The sequence below is a fragment of the Tamandua tetradactyla genome, chromosome 5 (assembly GCF_023851605.1).
Source record: "Tamandua tetradactyla isolate mTamTet1 chromosome 5, mTamTet1.pri, whole genome shotgun sequence".
In the NCBI taxonomy this organism is placed as follows: domain Eukaryota; kingdom Metazoa; phylum Chordata; class Mammalia; order Pilosa; family Myrmecophagidae; genus Tamandua; species Tamandua tetradactyla.
The window spans coordinates 88474921-88492935 of record NC_135331.1 but is presented as its reverse complement, the minus strand read 5'-3'; the positions used below and the strand labels follow the sequence as shown (position 1 = coordinate 88492935).

The 18015-nt window shown below is 39.8% G+C and overlaps 1 protein-coding gene across 1 annotated transcript; it reads right to left on the bottom strand.

Annotated features, from left to right (window-relative positions):
* Positions 1 to 8520: 8520 nt before the first annotated feature.
* Positions 8521 to 17365, bottom strand: LOC143683226 (HLA class II histocompatibility antigen, DQ alpha 2 chain-like). The gene is given in 9 exon segments (XM_077159408.1): positions 8521 to 8562; positions 8735 to 8889; positions 9125 to 9210; positions 9212 to 9401; positions 9525 to 9534; positions 10349 to 10480; positions 10482 to 10588; positions 14998 to 15255; positions 17077 to 17365. Coding segments are annotated over 8 exon segments (801 nt in total). The 5' UTR covers positions 15077 to 15255; positions 17077 to 17365.
* Positions 17366 to 18015: the final 650 nt, after the last annotated feature.

Here is an 18015-nt window from a genome sequence, read left to right as displayed (position 1 = left end):
AGAGAATAATGAGTCAACCTAGGAATGTTAAGGATATGGCCCAGTCAAAGGAACAAACAATTCAAATGAGATACAGAGTTGAAACAACTAATTCAGGATGTTCAAATAGAAATGGAAAATCTCATAAAAAAATCAAATCAACAAGTTGAGGGAGAATATAAGGAAGGCAATGGATGAACAAAAAGAAGAAATTGAAAATCTGAAAAAACAAATCACAGAACTAATGGGAATGAAAGGCATAGTAGAAGAGATGAAAAATAAAAACAATGGAAACCTACAATGTTAGATTTGAAGAGGCAGAAGAAAGGATTAGTGCACGGGAGGATAGGACATCTGAAATCTGACAAAAGAAAATATAGGGAAAAAAATGGAAAAATATGTGCAGGGACTCAGGGAATTGAATGACAACATGAAGCACATGAATATACGTGTTGTGGGTGTCCCAGAAGGAGAAGAGAAGGGAAAAGGAGGAGAAACACTAATTGAGGAAATTATCACTGAAAATTTCCCATCTCTTATGAAAGACATGAAATTACAGATCCAAGAAGTGCAGCGTACCCTAAACAGAATAGATCCAAATATACGTACTCCAAGACACTTACTAATCAGAATGTCAGAGGTCAAAGAGAAAGAGAATTTTGAAAGCAGCATGAGAAAAACAATCTATCACATACAAGGGAAGCCCAGTAAGACTATGTGTAGATTTCTCAGCAGAACTGTAAACTTGCAATTTAATAAATTCTCTTTTTAAAAGTTGTTCTGTTTCTGGTATATTGCATTCTTGCAGCTTACAGACTAAAACGTTTGCATAAGAGTAGCCTCCAGAACAGCCTCTTGACTGTATTTAATCTCTCTACATCACTGGTGCCTTATTTTATTACACTTCTTTCTCCCCTTTTGGTCAGCAAGGCATTTGTCAATTCTGCAGTGCCAGGGCCAGACTCATCCCTGGAAGTAATGCTCCATGTTGTCAGGGAGATTTTCACCCCTGAATGCCATGTCCCACATAAGGGGAAGGGTAATGATTTTTCTTGCAGAGTTGGGCTTAGAGAGAGAGACCACATCTGAACAACAAAAGAGGTTTCCTGGAAGCAACTCTTAAGCTTTATTATGAATATATTCTTAGCTTCTCCCCTATAGAAATAAGTTTCATAAGTGCAAGCCTCAAAATCAAGGGCTTGTCCTATTTTTTTTTTGGAGTCCCTAGTGATTGAGAGGTTATCCAGGGTTTTCCAGATGGGAAATTTTTTTTCCCCTTTTGGATGCTCAAGGAACTTTACCAATCCTGTTTTTTTAAAAAAAAAATTTTTTAATTGTATAACATAACATATACACAAAGCAGAGAAAGAAAAAAGCAATAGTTTTCAAAGCATTCTTCAACAGGTAGTTACAGGACAGATTCCAGAGGTTGTCATGGGCTACCATGCCATCATCTCAGATTTTTCCTTCTAGCTGCTCCAGAACATACAAGACTAGAAGGAATAAATATTTCTTCATCATCACAATCCACCCCACCTTTCTTTTTGTGAAAATAACCTATATACAAAAAAGCAATAAATTTCAAAGCACAGCAACAACAATTGGTTGTAGAACAGATTTCAGAGTCTGGTATGGGTTACAATTCTACAATTTTAGGCTTTTACTGCTAGCTGCCCCAATATAGTGGAGACAAAAAGAAATATCAATGTAATGATTCAGCAATCATATTCATCTGTTAAATTGTATCTTCTCTGTAAAATTCCACCATCACCCCGACCCTTCCATCTCACTCTGTAAGGGTATCTGGGCTGTGACAATTCCAATTCTTTCATGTTGGAAGAGGCTGTCAATAATATGGGGTAGGGAGGTGGAACCAGCTGATGCTCTTGAGAAGCTGGGCCCTCTAGGCCCCAGGACCCATTGGACCCAAGGACCCATCTGGGGGCCCCAGGCCTCTGGAAAATTACTCCAATGCAGGGAACACTTGCAGAATCCCATCTACTGCCATACATGCTCTTCATGATTGCTGGAACGGCCTTGGCTGGGGCCCGGCAACCTATGATAGGTAGCAATGCCCAACTGAAGCCCACACAAGAGTGGCCTCCAGAGTAGCCTCCCGACTCTACCCAAACTCATTCCTTCACCCACTGACACCTCACTAATGACACTTCTTTCCCCCTTTTGGTCAGGACAGAACCGTTGATTCCATGGTACCAGGGCCAGACCCATCCCCAGGAATCATCCCCCATGCTACCAGGGAGACCCCCACCCTGGATGTCATGTCCCATGCAAGGGGAAGGCAATGACTCCACCTTGTAAAGCTGGATTCAAAGAGAGCCAGGCCACATCTGAGCAACAACAGAGGTCCTCCAGAAGTAACTCTTAGGCATACCTATAGGAAGGCTAAGCTTCTCCACTACCTACATAAGCTTCACAAGAGTAAGCCTCACGATTAAGGGCTTGGCCTATTGGTTTGGGTGTCCCTAATGTATAACACAGTATCAGGGGATTCCCTGATAGTAAAGTTTAATAGTTCCATATTTTTCTCCCATCCCTCAAGGGACTTTGCCAATACTTTTTGATTATCTGCTTAATATATTCTAGGATGTACCCAGTTATTATATTAAGCTATACAATATTAAAGTCCTCATTCTTTATTCTGGGTTCCCTGTGCTTCAGCTGTTAAATGAGCTATCCAGACAGGTTGGGTTAGATTATGTGCTACAGAAAATTTATCTACCATTACTTTTTTTTTTTTTTTTTTTTTTTTTTTTTTTTTTTTTTAAAGGAAAGACAGAGAGAAGGAAGGAAGGAAGGAAGAAAGGGAAACATTTTTAAACATTTTCTTGTTTTATTGTATTCTGTTTCTCCGTTTTTGTTACATGGGCTGGGGCCGGGAATCGAACCGAGGTCCTCCGGCATAGCAGGCAAGCACTTTGCCCGCTGAGCCACCGCGGCCCGCCCTCTACCATTACTTTTTAATTATCAGCCTACTATAGTTTGAGATGTGTCCAGGTTTTATATTAAGCTATACTGAATTACAAGGCCTCATTCAGTTTTGGACTTAGGGAGTTTGAGTTGTTTAAATGAACTATCCAGACAGGTTGATTTAGATAATGTGTTACAGAAAATTTAGGTTCTAGACATAAATTGCTCTTTCTTTGATCTCATATAGTAGGTGAAGGTCTAGAGTAAATACACTATCATCTTTTATCCTGTGTTCTGATTTACCTTTGATGCAGCTGGATTGGCTTCAGTTTTAACTCCAATTGAGGCCTGATCTCTGTTTCAGTTACTTTGTTATTGCATGTAGCTGTGCTAACTTTCAGGGCTTCAGTGCTCCATTTCTGGGTCTTAGGTGCCACAGAGTTACTCAAAGTTCCAGGGAAATACCAGCTGATGCACGTTTAGCTCAGTGTCTCAGAATCTAGAAATAGATTTACAGCTGTGGCTACTATAATGGCTTGCAATCTAGGCTCCAGCTTTCTTATAAATATTTTCTGAAAGAGACTTTAGCATATTTATTCTTTTGTTTCTGGCTTATTTTGTGCAGCACACTGTCCCCAACGTTCATGCATTTCGTTGTGTGCCTTTTGATGTTCTTCCTCTTTGAAGCTGCACAATATTCCATCGTATAAATGTATCACGATTCTCCATTCTGCTTCTCAGTCATTGTACCCTTCAGCTCCCTCCATCTATTGGGTCTCATGAATAATGTCCAAAATAAACAAACCATGTCTTACAGTATTCTCACTCAACTGTTTAATCAGGAGCACTTTCAATTTTAAACAATTTTCATTGGTCCATGGCACAAAGAATAGACAAACACAGCCTCACCAAGTATCAAATCAAAACTACCCCTTATCCCTTATCTCTTCCCCCCAGTTATTTGCCCCTGATAGTGCTAAAGTACTGTTGATGTCTTCCTGTTAACTATTGGCCATAGCATGCACTTTTAGTTTTCTCCCTATACCCCTCTACTATCGACTTTTTGTCCACTATCGAACCATTGAAATAGTTCATGCAAGAACTCATTTATAATTGTAGATTTACTCAGTGGAATACATGGCAGCATACATCCCTTTTCAATCCTATTCATCTTCAATATGGCAATGTTACTTATAAACCCACTAATTACTTATTATCACTTCTATCCATTCCTTTGCATTTAGTTTCAGCCTCATTGGGTAGGTAGCCTTTCTCTTGTCTTTAGCTTCTGTGTACCTCTAGGTCTGCTATATTCTACAGTGTAACCTCTGATATTACCTTTACCAGAATCTTAATAGTGAAATCATACAGTATGAAAGGGTGCTTCTTAATGAGAGGTGAGTCTTCCTTCCTTCCTGTGACAATTGTTTTGCAGCCAGATTTCATTGGGTAATGTAATGGTTAATTGATAATTTCATTAAAATAACAAATACATCCATTATAAATAAATTTGCTAACAAAGAGAATTGAGTCTCATTAGGTGTACAACTTAGAGAACAGTCCTAGAGAATGACTGGTCATGAGCATTTGGCCTCACTTTGAAAAATATCAGCCAATATACCTAAGCCCTCTTTGCTGTTAGATTGGGGTCATGCGACAATGGACTAGACAATGGCACTTAAAAATAGGCCCAAGTTCTGTCTGCTTTGTCTTCCCCCGAAATCCCTGGAACTCATTGATGTGATGAGGTACAGGATATTGGAAACTTCATAATTTGCGTCCCTGGAATGGCTCTGAAACAGAGTTAAGCCACTGAGGTTTGATTTTTACTGAGGATTAATATGCACCATAATCTTGCCCTTCCTGCTATCATGGGATGTTTAAAGAGAGTCATAAGTTAATAGGGTACATCAGCTGAGTTAGTGGAAGGAGGGTCATCTTTCTGAAGTTTTGTTTGTCCCTTTCCACTGGAATGCAGAGTAGAACAGTGCTTCTGTAATGTATGATGTCCTGTTCCACGTAGATTGCCCCTTTGGGACTGAAGAATTTATTCCCTGAGCTGCTGAGAATGTTGCTGTGTGACAGCCCTCAGCTGTCAATCTTCCTTAGGAATTGCCTTCGCTGAAGAGAGCTGTCTAACCCAATTCCACCCCACTTCTCAGGGGTAACCCATCTGCATTGACTGGTCAGTGCAGGGATGTAAAGGCCCTGCAACCTTCTCCCAATTGTAGGACAACTTCAAGGGCCCTTGTAGCTTCAAAACCCTTTGGGGGTTTGACTGAAGCCTTCTTTACGACTATTTCACAGTCCATTTTCTCAAAATTTGCTTTGTTCTCTTCCCTCACAGGTGTTACAATAAGAACACTTTTGAATAAATTCTCTCTGTTTCCAGAATCTGCTTCCCAGGGTACCCAACCTATAGTAGCTTACTATATAGTAGGTTCGCTCTATATAATTTTTTTGATATAAAAATGAAGGAAAGGCACTGATTTAGGGCTTTATCTGGGGCAGGGATGTTGTCCTAAGTACAAAGATGCAGGCTACCAATTTTCAAAATGAAAGTGTTCTGATCATCTGTGAAGTCCAAATACCTCTGTCCCATATTCTGGAGGCTTGTCCTGTGAACAATAGTCATTTTTTCAGATTTCATCCACATCTACTGATCAAAGACTCTAACCCCCAAACCTCAGGTTGGCACAGTTGTGAACTTTCCTGAATCATTGTTTTTGGCATAGATAGATTCTTGTAATATATGAGTATGTCATCTGGGCATGCACTCTGACTGAAGCCTGAAGATTATGCCACTCAGAAGGTGTTTGTATATGACCATGCTACATGTCAGTTCAGATGACTCTGGATGCAGGTGATAGATCCTCCTTCTAAAAGTGCATTTGACAACATGGACATATCCGTTTCTCACATAAAAGTCTATAAGAAAAATGGGCCTCCAAGCAGAACTTCAGGGCTCTCATTATAATAGTTAATTCTCTCAATCTAGCTTCCTGCATGATCCCAAGAACACTGCAGCAACTCCAGGTGGTGTCACATTCTCACCAAATACAACCTAGAAATATGGATCTTGTTTACAAGGGGGAAAACCTTCCCCAGCAACATAAGGAAAATTTCTTTCACTTACTTTCATTGGTTGAATAACATAGCTTGTCTGTCCTGAAATCCCTTACCATTAAAGGAAAATAATGGGCAATTACTATGTTAGGCTAGATAAGATGAAGATATGAGATGAAAGCAGTCTCTACTGAAGGATATGGTTATGTGGAGGACAGAGATACCTGAACAAAATAAAGTTCTCACTGAAAGGGTGAGTGAAAAGCAAATGGATATGTTCAAAAATGTCTTCCTCAGTGGGAATGGTGTACAGCCCAAGAGGATAATGGGATAAGTTACATTTGGAAAGTGGCCTTTCATTTGTTCCCTTTGTGTTCTAGTTTGCTAGCTGCTGGAATGCAATATACCAGAAACAGAATGGCTTTTAAAAGGGGGGATTTACTAAGTTGCTAGTTTACAGTTCTAAGGCTGAAAAAATGTCCCAATTAAAGCAAGTCTATAGAAATGTCCAATCTAAGGCATCCAGGGAAACATACCTTGGTTCAAGAAGGCTGATGAAGTTCAGGTTTTTTCTCTCATCTGGAAGGGCACATAATGAACATGGCATCATCTGCTAGCTTCTTCTCCTGGCTTCCTGATTCATGAAGCTCCCCAGGAGGCATTTTCCTTCTTCATCTCTAAAGTGCTGGCTGATGGATTGTCTGTTTCACAGTGCACAGCATTCTCTTCTCTCTCTGAATCTCCTTCATTCTCCAAAATGTTTCCTCTTTTATAGGACTTCAGAAACTGATCAAGACCCACCCAAACGGGTGGAGACATGTCATCACCTAATCCAGTTAACAACCACTCTTGATTAAATCACATCTCCAGGGAGACGATTTGACTATAGCTTCAAATGTACAGTATTAAATAGGGATTATTCTGCCTTTATGAAATGGGATTTTGATTAAAACATGGCTTTTCTAGGGGACATACATCCTTTCAAATGAGCACATTTTCCAACTGTGTAAAAACTCCAAGCATACCTGGAGGTTCAAATCAATTTACAGATACATTATCCAGTGTTGCTCAGAGCTGGGGGGTGAGAATTTCTAGCATAATCATAACATTACTGCCCCTGATTTTCTTTAAAAAAAATCAACATAACTAACATACAACATTTTTTTTCTAGTTAAAACATTGTTTTATATGTGAGGCTAAATTTCCCCTTTTTTTCCCTCACCAATATGTACTTCATATTAGTACTTTACTTTTCTCAGTTTGGAATGTACTTTTAAAGCTGTTTTGTATGCGTTTGTAGAGTATGTGTTAGTACAAATGGATAATATATGAATTGTGTGTGTTAAACATTTGTGGTAACCTGTGAATATCATTTCATAACTTACTTTTGTTGGTAAAGCATGTTATTTGGAGATACTTCCATGATTGCACATAGGACATTATAAATGTCATTATTTTTGAATATTCCAATTCTGGACCTCCACATATTTATTTAGTTTCTGTTGTCTGTTTGCCACTATTTCCTGACTTAGAATTATCTGCCTTGAAATATCCTACAACCATGTTCACTCTACTGTCTCCAACCTGGCTTGGTGGCACAGGAAAACTCATGTGGTTATCAAGGAGGGCTTCATTCGCGGGCCATCCCTTTTCCTGCTGTCACTAACCCTAAACAAACACTTCTGTTCTCAGGCCCCTAAATATGTCTGTTGGTTTCTACCCCCATCCCTTTTCCTGATGTCACTAACCCTAAACAAAGTATTTGGTCCTTCTCAAATACCCATGCCATTTTCTTATTCTATCGCTCTCCTAACTGATTTCCATTTCTTTTCCTGTCTAAATAATTCTTATCTCATCGCAGGAGAGGAAAAAAGAGGGAAGGCTCTACTTGCCATTCATTCTTCCCAAATTTGAAGTTTTTGGAACACATTTTGACTTTGGCACTTTTGAGATTCAAAATTTCTTTAACTTCATTTAAAATTGTTTCCCCATGATAACTTTAAAAAAACTATATTGAAACAAGCACAGTCTTATTTCTTTGTTTTTGTGTTCCTGCTATAACAAATCTACACCAATTCATAGTTGCCTGAATCAGAGGAAGTGGGTGGCAGTGGCCGAGGGTGGAAACAACAGGAAGAGAGAAATACTAACCTCTGCAAAGTTGTCAAAATATTATCAGCTATACTTGGTTACTCCTGTGTGACTGGACATGAAATATGATGAAGGAAGTGAGGTTACATGGACCTGAAACATAAGGGTCTCAAATGATTGGCCATGTCCCTGAGATGAAAGACAGGAGAAAAAATCAATAAAAGACCTCATAGAGGGATATTTATTGCTTCCATAGGACTTGGGATTAGGAATACTGAGGGGTTAGATAGCTGGGTGTAATAAGCAAGGATCCCCACAGTGGGTAACAACTGAAGAAAAAAAATGAGGAGTTCTGAGGAGAGCAGCACCCTAAGGCCCAGGGAGGAGGTGAGAAGAAGAACATTTGGGGGAGAGAAGGAATATGATGCATTGGGCCAGAAAGGAGTGCTAGGCCATCTAGCAAGGCCACTCTTCTTCAGCTGTAGATGAACGACATATCTGCAACAAGAGATACACAAGAGTGATGGGTGCTAGGGGTCTCCTGTGCCAGTGTAACACCATTTTTCCATCCTTCTACAGCTTTTCAACCACAATTATGCCCACAGCCTCCTCCCACAGCTTTCCTTCCCCCTACACCGCAGCTCCAGATCTAACAAATCTGAATCCTCACCTTCCCCCCTCCTAGGGGACAACTCCCAAGGGCCCTTGGGATGATGAGGATGGTGCCCACCACGATGCCCACGAGGCCCACGAGGCCCACAGTCAACCCCAGGGCACAGACCACAGTTTTGGTCAGCTCTGATACAGGGTTTGGGATCTCAGGTTCTGTAAAAGGAAAGTCGTTGAGGTCAGAGTGTGTTCATGTGCATGTGCATGGGGATGGGATTCTGCAGAAACTTGAAGTACTGGGCTCAGTTAGAGAGGAGTGTGAAGTCAATCATTGGAAACCTTTGAAGTGTGGGAGACAAGTTTAGGACCATGAGTTGGAGATTAAAAGGTAAGTATTCTGGACTTGAAAGAGAACAAGAAGGTACCAAAAATGGGTGGAGCTTGTACATACTCCAGTGCTTCAGAACTGGCTCTCTCAGGCCCCAGTGCTCTACCTTGCAGTCATAAATACCAGCAGAAGGGAGGAAGGTGAGATAACATCCTGAAGAAGGGATGATCACTCTTAGAAAGGAAACTGGTCTCAGAAACAACTTCTGTGACTGAGTGTCCATTGCTCAACCATGTGATATTGACCACAGGAGGAAAAATGTTGTCCGCAAAACAAATGAGGAGGTTGGGCTGGCCCAGCAGAAGAGAAAATTTGGGGAATACAGTCACTTCAGGAATTTCTATGGTGAAGACAAGCATTGATGTAAATTGCTAGTAGATTTGCATCCTTAAGGCACCCTCCCACTAACATTTCTCCAAGGGATAGTGGAAGAGTTTTCGTTTCTCTTCTGCTTGGGCACCACTATGAATTGCCTTCACTTTATCCCTGTTCCTTTCCTCTGAGGGCATGCTTATTAAGCTAGGAGGTTGATGGGAACCCTTTTAGAAGAATTCAAGGAATGCGTTAGGGGAGTAAGGGCTCTTGCATTACACGGAAAGATGTGATTGTGAGATGTGAGATGGGGGTTCAACAATTACCATGAGACACTCTGGGAACTCCTTGGAAAATAATTTTGCAGAGTGGAAGGACAGGTATCTAACCCTGTGGAAGAAGGGATGGGACCTGGTGTGATGACATAAATTCAATAGAGAAAGAGCCAGAGTAGTGAATGTGTACCACTGGTAACAGCATGTGCCAGTTTGAATCTGTGGTGGACCCCAGAAAAGCCATGCCCTTTGATCCTCATTAAATATTTCTGGGTGGGAGCAATTTGATTGTTTCCATGAAGATGTGACCCACCAAATTGTGGGTGGTAACTTTTGATTAGATAATTTCCATGGAGGTGTGTCTCCACCCACTGAAGGTGGAGTTGCTTGCTGGAATCCTATAAAAGAGGAAACACTCTGGAGAGAGTTCCTTTTGGTAGAGCCATGTGAAAGCCAGCAGGTGCTGCCATGTTTGCCATGTGCCCTTCCAGCTGACAGAGAAACATTGAACATCGTCAGCCAACTTGAACCAAGGTATTTTTCCCCGGATGCCTTAAATTGGACTTTTCTATAGACTTGTTTTTAATTGGGACATTTTCTCGACCTTAGAACTGTAAACTAGCAACTCATTAAATTCCCCTTGTTAAAAGCCATTCCATTTCTTGTATGTTGCATTCCAGCAGCTAGCAAACTAGAACACAGCAGTATAGTTGGAATGTTTAATCATGAAGTTCAAGTTGTATTTGAACACAGCCATATTTCTCAGTGCAACTTGTAGGTCAAAAGGTCCACGTTTTCTAAAATCAGGCATTTGCCAGACGGTCTCCTTCTTTTTCCAGGTCCATGTAGAACTCTTCATCTCCATCAAATTCATGGGTGTACTGGCCAGAGGAATGGTAAGACTGGTAGATGTTTATGCTGTAAGAGGAAACATGGTCACCTAATGATTGAGGGTGAGGAGCAGGAAGGTGGAAAGCAGGGAGAAAAGAACCTTATTAAAATGGCAGAAGAAATCAACTTTCAAATATTGTGGGCTCCACCTTTGGTACAGTCTCTGGACAAAATTCCCATCAACTGTCTCCTCCCTCTCAGGCTTGGTAGTTTTCTGGCAATCTTTCTTTCTCACTGTGATACATGCTCAATGGGGGCAGAATTTCGTATGACTTGTTCATTGCTATACCCTGAGTGCTTAGCTCAGTGCCTGCCATACAGAAGGTATATGATAAATATTGCAAATATTGTAATTTAGTGATTGAATGAATGATCATGAAATTTAACATTTCTTCCCCAGAGATTCAGTTTACTTTCCACTCCTTCATAAATTTTATCTCTCACAATTCTTCCATCACTTTCATCAATTTACTTGTAACAACACACTAACATATTCATTATGGTGGCATCCTTTCGGGGCTGGCTCAGAGCATGACATGGGTTCCTTCCTCATTTTTATCAAAGAAAAGCAAAAAGGATCCTATTGTTTTCAAAGGGTTCTTTAAAATTAGAGTGTAAGGAAGAGTATAATAAGAACAGGGACAACATTTTAAAAATTTGAAAAATAAACAATGCTGCTAAGGTCTCTGTATTGTTAAAAGGAGGGATCCATAGGTGGTAGTACCTGGCTCCTGCTGAAATAACAAATGGAAATCTTATGAGCTTTTTCTGTCATCCCTTACCCTACCTCTTTTTTGTTTGAAGGAGATTATTAAACCTTTTTCCTTTTCTGACTCTACACTTATATTCACTGGGGACTCCATCTAAACTGTGGCCCTTTTCCTCACATGGACAATATGCATGTCTGAAGATATCCAAGCAGATCGGCTGCCAGCACAGCATAACTCTCCCCAAATGAACCTAACCGGACATCTTTGTGAAGACATATCTGAGCCTTCCTACCATTGAATCCTTTCTAACTTCATTCCTCATCATCATTTACTAAGGGGTTGCAGGGGGTTAAGGAATATATCACCAACCATGCATGGTCTCTGCCCTCTATAATCTTATTCAATACGGGGAGATCAGGTAATTAAAGACATAAATACAATTTACTGCAGTGAGTTCTGTGATGCAGGCCTTATAGTCTAACATCCTCCACAAATACCTCATCTGCCAACCAGACTAAACCACATTATCCTTTCAAGAAAACACAGGGCTCTGTTTTCCTAGAGTCCTCCAGTTCATCCTTGAAGTTTTTGCTTAGCTGTAAAGATATTAAACATTAAACATATGTTTGGCCGCATCATTACTGCTGACCCCTCTATCTCCATGTCCTGTTCTCCAAGTTGGCCTAGTCCTCTTCCAGCCCACTTTCTTCCCTCCCCTACATGAACACCTTGGCTGATCATTTTAAAGGCCCTTTGACAAAGCCTCCCCATCCTTGTAATGAAGGTTCTTGATTACTTTTTCAAACATGAATACATGCAATCATTTTTTTTAATCTGGTATTTGTCCTAAGCTTCCAAGTGTTGCTGGAGAATATCACACTGCCATGCTCACTGGAACCAATTCACTTTTGCAGTTTCCATCTCAACTGGGTCCTCTGCCCTGCCCAGCAATGGTTTTGATATTTCTCTCACCCTTCTCTCTTACTTCTGTCACTAATCTGTATACTCTATAGAAGGTAGAAATCATGTCTTTAAATCTTTGAATTCCCGAAACTTAGCTGACCATGTGCACAAAAGTGTGTATAGAAGGACAATTGCTCTTCTCTGAGATCACAAGATTTTTGAAGACTGACAGACACACAAGTAGCAGAAGTGTATGAAATTCAGAGTTAGCAAAGACCAGGGCTCTGTTATGACCTTTTGTGAGCCCTAAGGATATGGCCTTTTCGGACTCCTTCCTCCATAAAATTATTAAGAAATTATATATTATGACTGCCTTGGTAGAAAGGCAACTATAATCCAGGCTAGATTAGAAAGTAAAACACTTCTGTTGACACTAAAAGTTAATTTTTTCTTCTATTTTTAAAAGAAATTAAAAGCACATGTTCATGGACCCTAAAAGTATCCTGGTCCCTTGACATTTGTTCTAGTTTGCTAGCTGCTGGAATGCAACACACCAGAGATGGATTGGCTTTTAATAAAAGGGGATTTATTTCATTTGTTCTTCAGAGGAAAGGCAGCTAACTTTCGACCAAGGTTCTTTCTTACTTGGGAAGGCACAAGGCGATCTCTGCTGGCCTCCTCTCCAGGCCTCTGGTTCCAACAACTTTCCCTGGGGTAATTCCTTTCTGTATCTCCAAAGGCCTGGGCTGAGCTGCAGGTGCCAAGATGAGGTATGCTGAGCTTAAATGAGAGAGCTCAACGTACCAGCCAATTAAATCAAACATCATTCATTACAGCAGGCATGCCTCCTAGCTAACTGCAAATGTAATGAGCAACAGATGAGGTTCATGTACCATTACCTCACATCCACAGCAACAGAACTAGGTACCTTCACCTGGCCAAGTTGACACCTGAATCTAAGTACCACAGCATTGTACTTCTGTGCTTACTTGATAAGTCAAGCTTAAATAGACAACTCTGGTATGATGTTGAAGGACAGGAAATTTGGAAATAGGTTAACTGCATAGGAGAAACAGGTGAAACTTCCACAAAATTAGAATGGGGACAACCATAGTTAACAAAATTTCTGAAGAGTAGAGTACCTTCCATTTCACTTCTCTTTTTAAATATTTGTCTTTTCTAGCTTGGCAGTTTTTTCCCACTTTTTTTTTCTTTATTAAAGAAGTTGTGGGGTTACAAAACAACATAAAATCCTGCATAACATACAGGCTTCCCATATACCACCCTATTATTAACTTAGTTACAATCAATGATAGCACCTTTTTTTTATAATTGTATTGTCAACTATAGCCTGTGGTTTAACTTAGGGTTCACTATTGTGTAGTGTATTTCCATGGATTAAAAAAAAATGTATTCTGTTACCATGTATACAATCAAACATTTTCCCCTTGCATATCCAGATATATACTTTGATTATATACTTTGATTTTTATCAACTGTGCTAGTTTGAAACTCTTGTATATCTCAGAAAAGCCATGTTCTTTAATCCTGATTCAATATTGTAGGGTGGGATCTTTTTGATTAAGTGGTTTCCATGAAGATGTGTCCTCACCAATTCAAGGTGGGTCGCTAACTGGAGTCCTTTAAGAGGACTCCATTTTGACAGACACTTCAGAGCTGACATAGACGGAGATGTTTGGAGATGCAGCAAGAAAATGCCCCCCAGGAAGCTGTTTGAAAACAGAAGCCAAAGAACCAACAGAAGCCAGCTATGTGTCTTCCCAGATCAGCCTTTCTTGAGTCAAGGTATCTTTCTCTGGATGCCTTAGTTTGGACCTTTTTAGAGCCTTAGAACTGTAAATTTGAATTAATAAATTCCCCTTATAAAAGCCAACCCATTTCTGGTATATTGCATTTCTGGCAGCAATTAACAAACCCAAACGCAAACCCACCCATGTCTATAAATCAGCAAAGAAAAGGGCCAGGCCTAGATTCTGAAAGAAAAGGAGGATAAAGGGAATGTCTGAAGGGAGGGTAGAAAAATGTCTGAAGCAAATGTAGAGAGGACTAAGGGACCAAATAATTCATCTGAGTTTGTAATTTGAGTCAACAATTTGAGAGTAATATAATTTAAATGGTCAAGGCTTTCATGATAACATTCACAATTTTTAAATAAAAATATTCCCTTCTTTGTTAAAGAAAAAAAACATGAAGATACACCTGTTGTAGTAATAATTTTTTTAAAAAAAAGAATAAACTCTGCCATTTATATGTCTTCATTATTTACCAGTATATCTACATGCCTATTTTACTTGACTATTTGGAAGGTGACACAGGTGAAGGAATTTGGCTGAAAGGCTTTCAATCTGCTGAACTTGTTTACTGACCCATCACTTGAATGTAAAACATGTAAATCTGAAGAAAAGAATAGGATGCCCTTTTTTAAATCCATCCAATATACATAAACATCAAACTGTTTACCCCAAGATATATTAAGAAGAAATATATAAAAATTTCAAAAGTTGTTCAGAGAATTTAGGGAGCCATAGCACACAAATTTTTAAGAACAAGAGATAATCCCCATGTGGAAACAACTCTAACCTTTGAAAATCATGAATGGAAGTCAAAGAGGCCTTTAGGGGATGTTAGAAACTGAATAATGCAATTGGTGAACCCTGCAAAAGCTCTGGTTTCCTAAAGAAGGAATGACCACAATTTTCCATCTGCTTAATACTGAGAAGGTGCTGTGGATTCTCTAGAATTTACCAAGCCACTTGCTATCTTTTTTCCCCTTCAATGTCTATTTCTTATCTCCAGTCCCCACACCCCTTAGCCACGCACTCACTGACAATGTCTTCTCCACAGGTGCCTGTTATGGTGGTCAGGACCAATGCTAACAAAACCAGAGCTTTGTTTATGACCATCCTCTTCTCAAGGTAGGTTCAGCAGTTGCTCTTCTGAGTTGTAGAGCAATGATAAGCCCTGTGCAGAGAAGAAAATCTAAACACATCCAAACCAAACCCTGCCAGATCTGATTTGGCCAATCAGAAAACATTCTGCAACAACTTCTTTGTTGCCAGTTGAAGAGTTCGTACTGAGAGACCTGGAAGGAGATTAGGAAATACCCTGTTTTTTTTTCTTTAACTTTTAAAAATTGTATAATATAACATACATACAAAGCAAAGAAAGGAAACAGCAATAGTTTTCAAAGCACTCTTCAACAAGTAGTTACAGGACATATCCAAGAGTCTGACATGGACTACCATATTATCCTCTCAGATTTTTCCTTCTAGTGGCTCCAGAACATTAAAGGCTAGAAGGAATATATATATTTTTTATCATCTTTTTTTCTTTCCTGAGAAAAATAACATATATACTAAAAACAATTAACTTCAAAGCACAGCGCAACAATTAGTTGTAGAACAGGTTTCAGAGTTTGGATGGGTTTGCAATTCCACAATTTTAGGTTTTTACTCCTAGCTGCTCTAAGATACTGGGGACTAAAGGAATATCGATTTAATGATTCAGCAATATATTCATTTTTTTAACCCTTACCTTCTCTAAACAACTCCATCATCACCTTCAATCTTTCCATCCCACTCTTTAGAGGTTTTTGGGCTATGGCCATTCTGAGTTTCTCATACCGTAAAGGGCTGTCAATAATATGGGGCAGGGAGATGGAACTATCTGATGTTCTGAAGAGGCTGGGCCCTCTAGTTTTCAGGACTCATCTTGTCCAGAGACCCATCTGGAAGTTATTGGTTACTGGAAAGTTACCCTAGTGCGCGGAACCTTTGTAGAATCTTATATATTGCCTTAGGTGTTCTTTAGGATTGGTTGGAATGTTTTTTTTTTTAAACATGGGCAGGGACCCGAATGAACCCGGGTCTCTGGCATGGCAGGCAAGAACTCTGCCACTGAGCCACTGTTGCCCACACTGTTGGAATAGTTTTGGTTGGGATTTGGCAAGTTATGACAAGCAGAAATGTCTAACTGAAGTTTGTGTAAGAGTGACCTCCAGAGTAGCCTCTTAACTCTATTTGAACTCTCCCAGCCACTGATACTTTATTAGTAGTTACACTTCTTTTCCCCCTTTTGGTCAGAATGGAATTGTTGATCCCACAGTGCCAGGGCTGGACTCATCCCTGGGAGTCATCTTCCATGCTGCCAAGGAGACTTTCATCCCTGGATGTCATGTCCCACTTAGTGGGGAGGGCAATGATTTCACTTGCAGAGTTGGGCTTTGAGAGAGTGAGGACAGATTTGAGCAACAAAAGAGGTCCTCCAGAAATAACTCTTAGGCATACTTATAGGTAGGGTGAGCTTCTCTACTACCTACAAAAGCTTCACAAGAGTAGGCCTCAAGATCAAGGGGTTGGCCTATTGATTTGGGTGTCCCTAATGTTTGACACAGTATCAGGGGATTTTCTGATGGTAAAGTTTAATAGTTCCATATTTTTTCTGCCATCCCTCAAGGACTTTGCCAATACTTTTTTATTTCTTCTTAATATATTTGAGGATATATCCAGGCATTACATTAAGCTATATAGGATTAAAGGCCCTCATCTTTATTCTGGGTTCCCTGTGTTTGAATTGTTCAAAGAGCTATCCAGACAGGTTAAGTTAGATTATGTGCTACAAAAAAATTTAGATTCTAGACAAAATAAACCTTTCTTTCTTTGATCTCAAAGAGTAGGTACGTTTCTAAAATATAGACAGTGTCTTCCTCTACCCTCTTCTGAATTACTTTAATCTTGACTTGATCAACTTTGTTCTTATTTCTGAATACCAGGTTATGGATAAATAAAACAGCCCCTCAAAATCCAGAAATAAAGATTACCTCTTTGGACTAAATGTGTTTGATATAAGAGCTTATAATCTAGACCCCTGTTTTCTTATAAGCATTTTCTAGAGGAGTTCATACCTGGTGCCCAATGTGGGGCTCGACTAGTTTCCTTTGTTCCAGTACTATAGAACCACGGAAGATCTCTAGGAGATCAAAATTGTAAGTAGCATTCCGTGTAGCATCAGGGTAATGGGTTATCAATTGTCTCGGTTAGAAGAGTACTCACAGGTCTTAAAGACACTATTGAAAACTACAGGGGTCTCAGAGAAGACTTTAGAGTCACTAGAGCTCTTTTCTTTGGTACAGAAGCATTGCTATTGGTTTCAGCCTCAAGGCCATAATGTTTTAAATCTTAAGCAATGGGAATTAATTATGAAGGCTTTGTGGCGAGCATACCACAATGGGGAAATGGTGCCTGTAAATGAATGGGCTTTATGTCGTCAGATTGCTGCTGCCTTGGATCCTGTTCAGTCAGAAGAAGGGGATGATGAAGAGTTAGTAATCTTTACAAAACCCATTATAAAAAATAAGAGAAGGAAATGAAAGAGGTGAAAAGAACTTCACTGGTAGTGATAATTCAGAACGGGGCAGTCTTATGCAGGAAAAAGAGGAAACGAATCCTTTTTTAAGTAAATGTATGAGCACTAGTTGTGCAGACTTAGACAACTGCTTGAGCTGGACTCGGAAATGTACTTTGACTTTTTCTCAGCTATCCAAATATGTAATTGGGCCCACTGCTGATGTAACACCCCAACCCACACCTTTAACTTGGGAAACAAATGAGCCTTTGTGGGTTGAGCAGAGGCCCTTGTCTAAGAAAAGTTAGAGGCTCTAACTCAATTAGTTCAAGAACAGTTTAGAGCAGGATATATAGAAGAATCTCATAGTCCTTAGAATTCTCCAGTATTTATTATAAAAAAAGAAATCAGGAAAATGTAGAATGTTAAGTGATTTGATAAAAGTTAATGCTGTAATTCAACCTATGGAGTCATTACAACCTGGCTTGCCCACACCAGT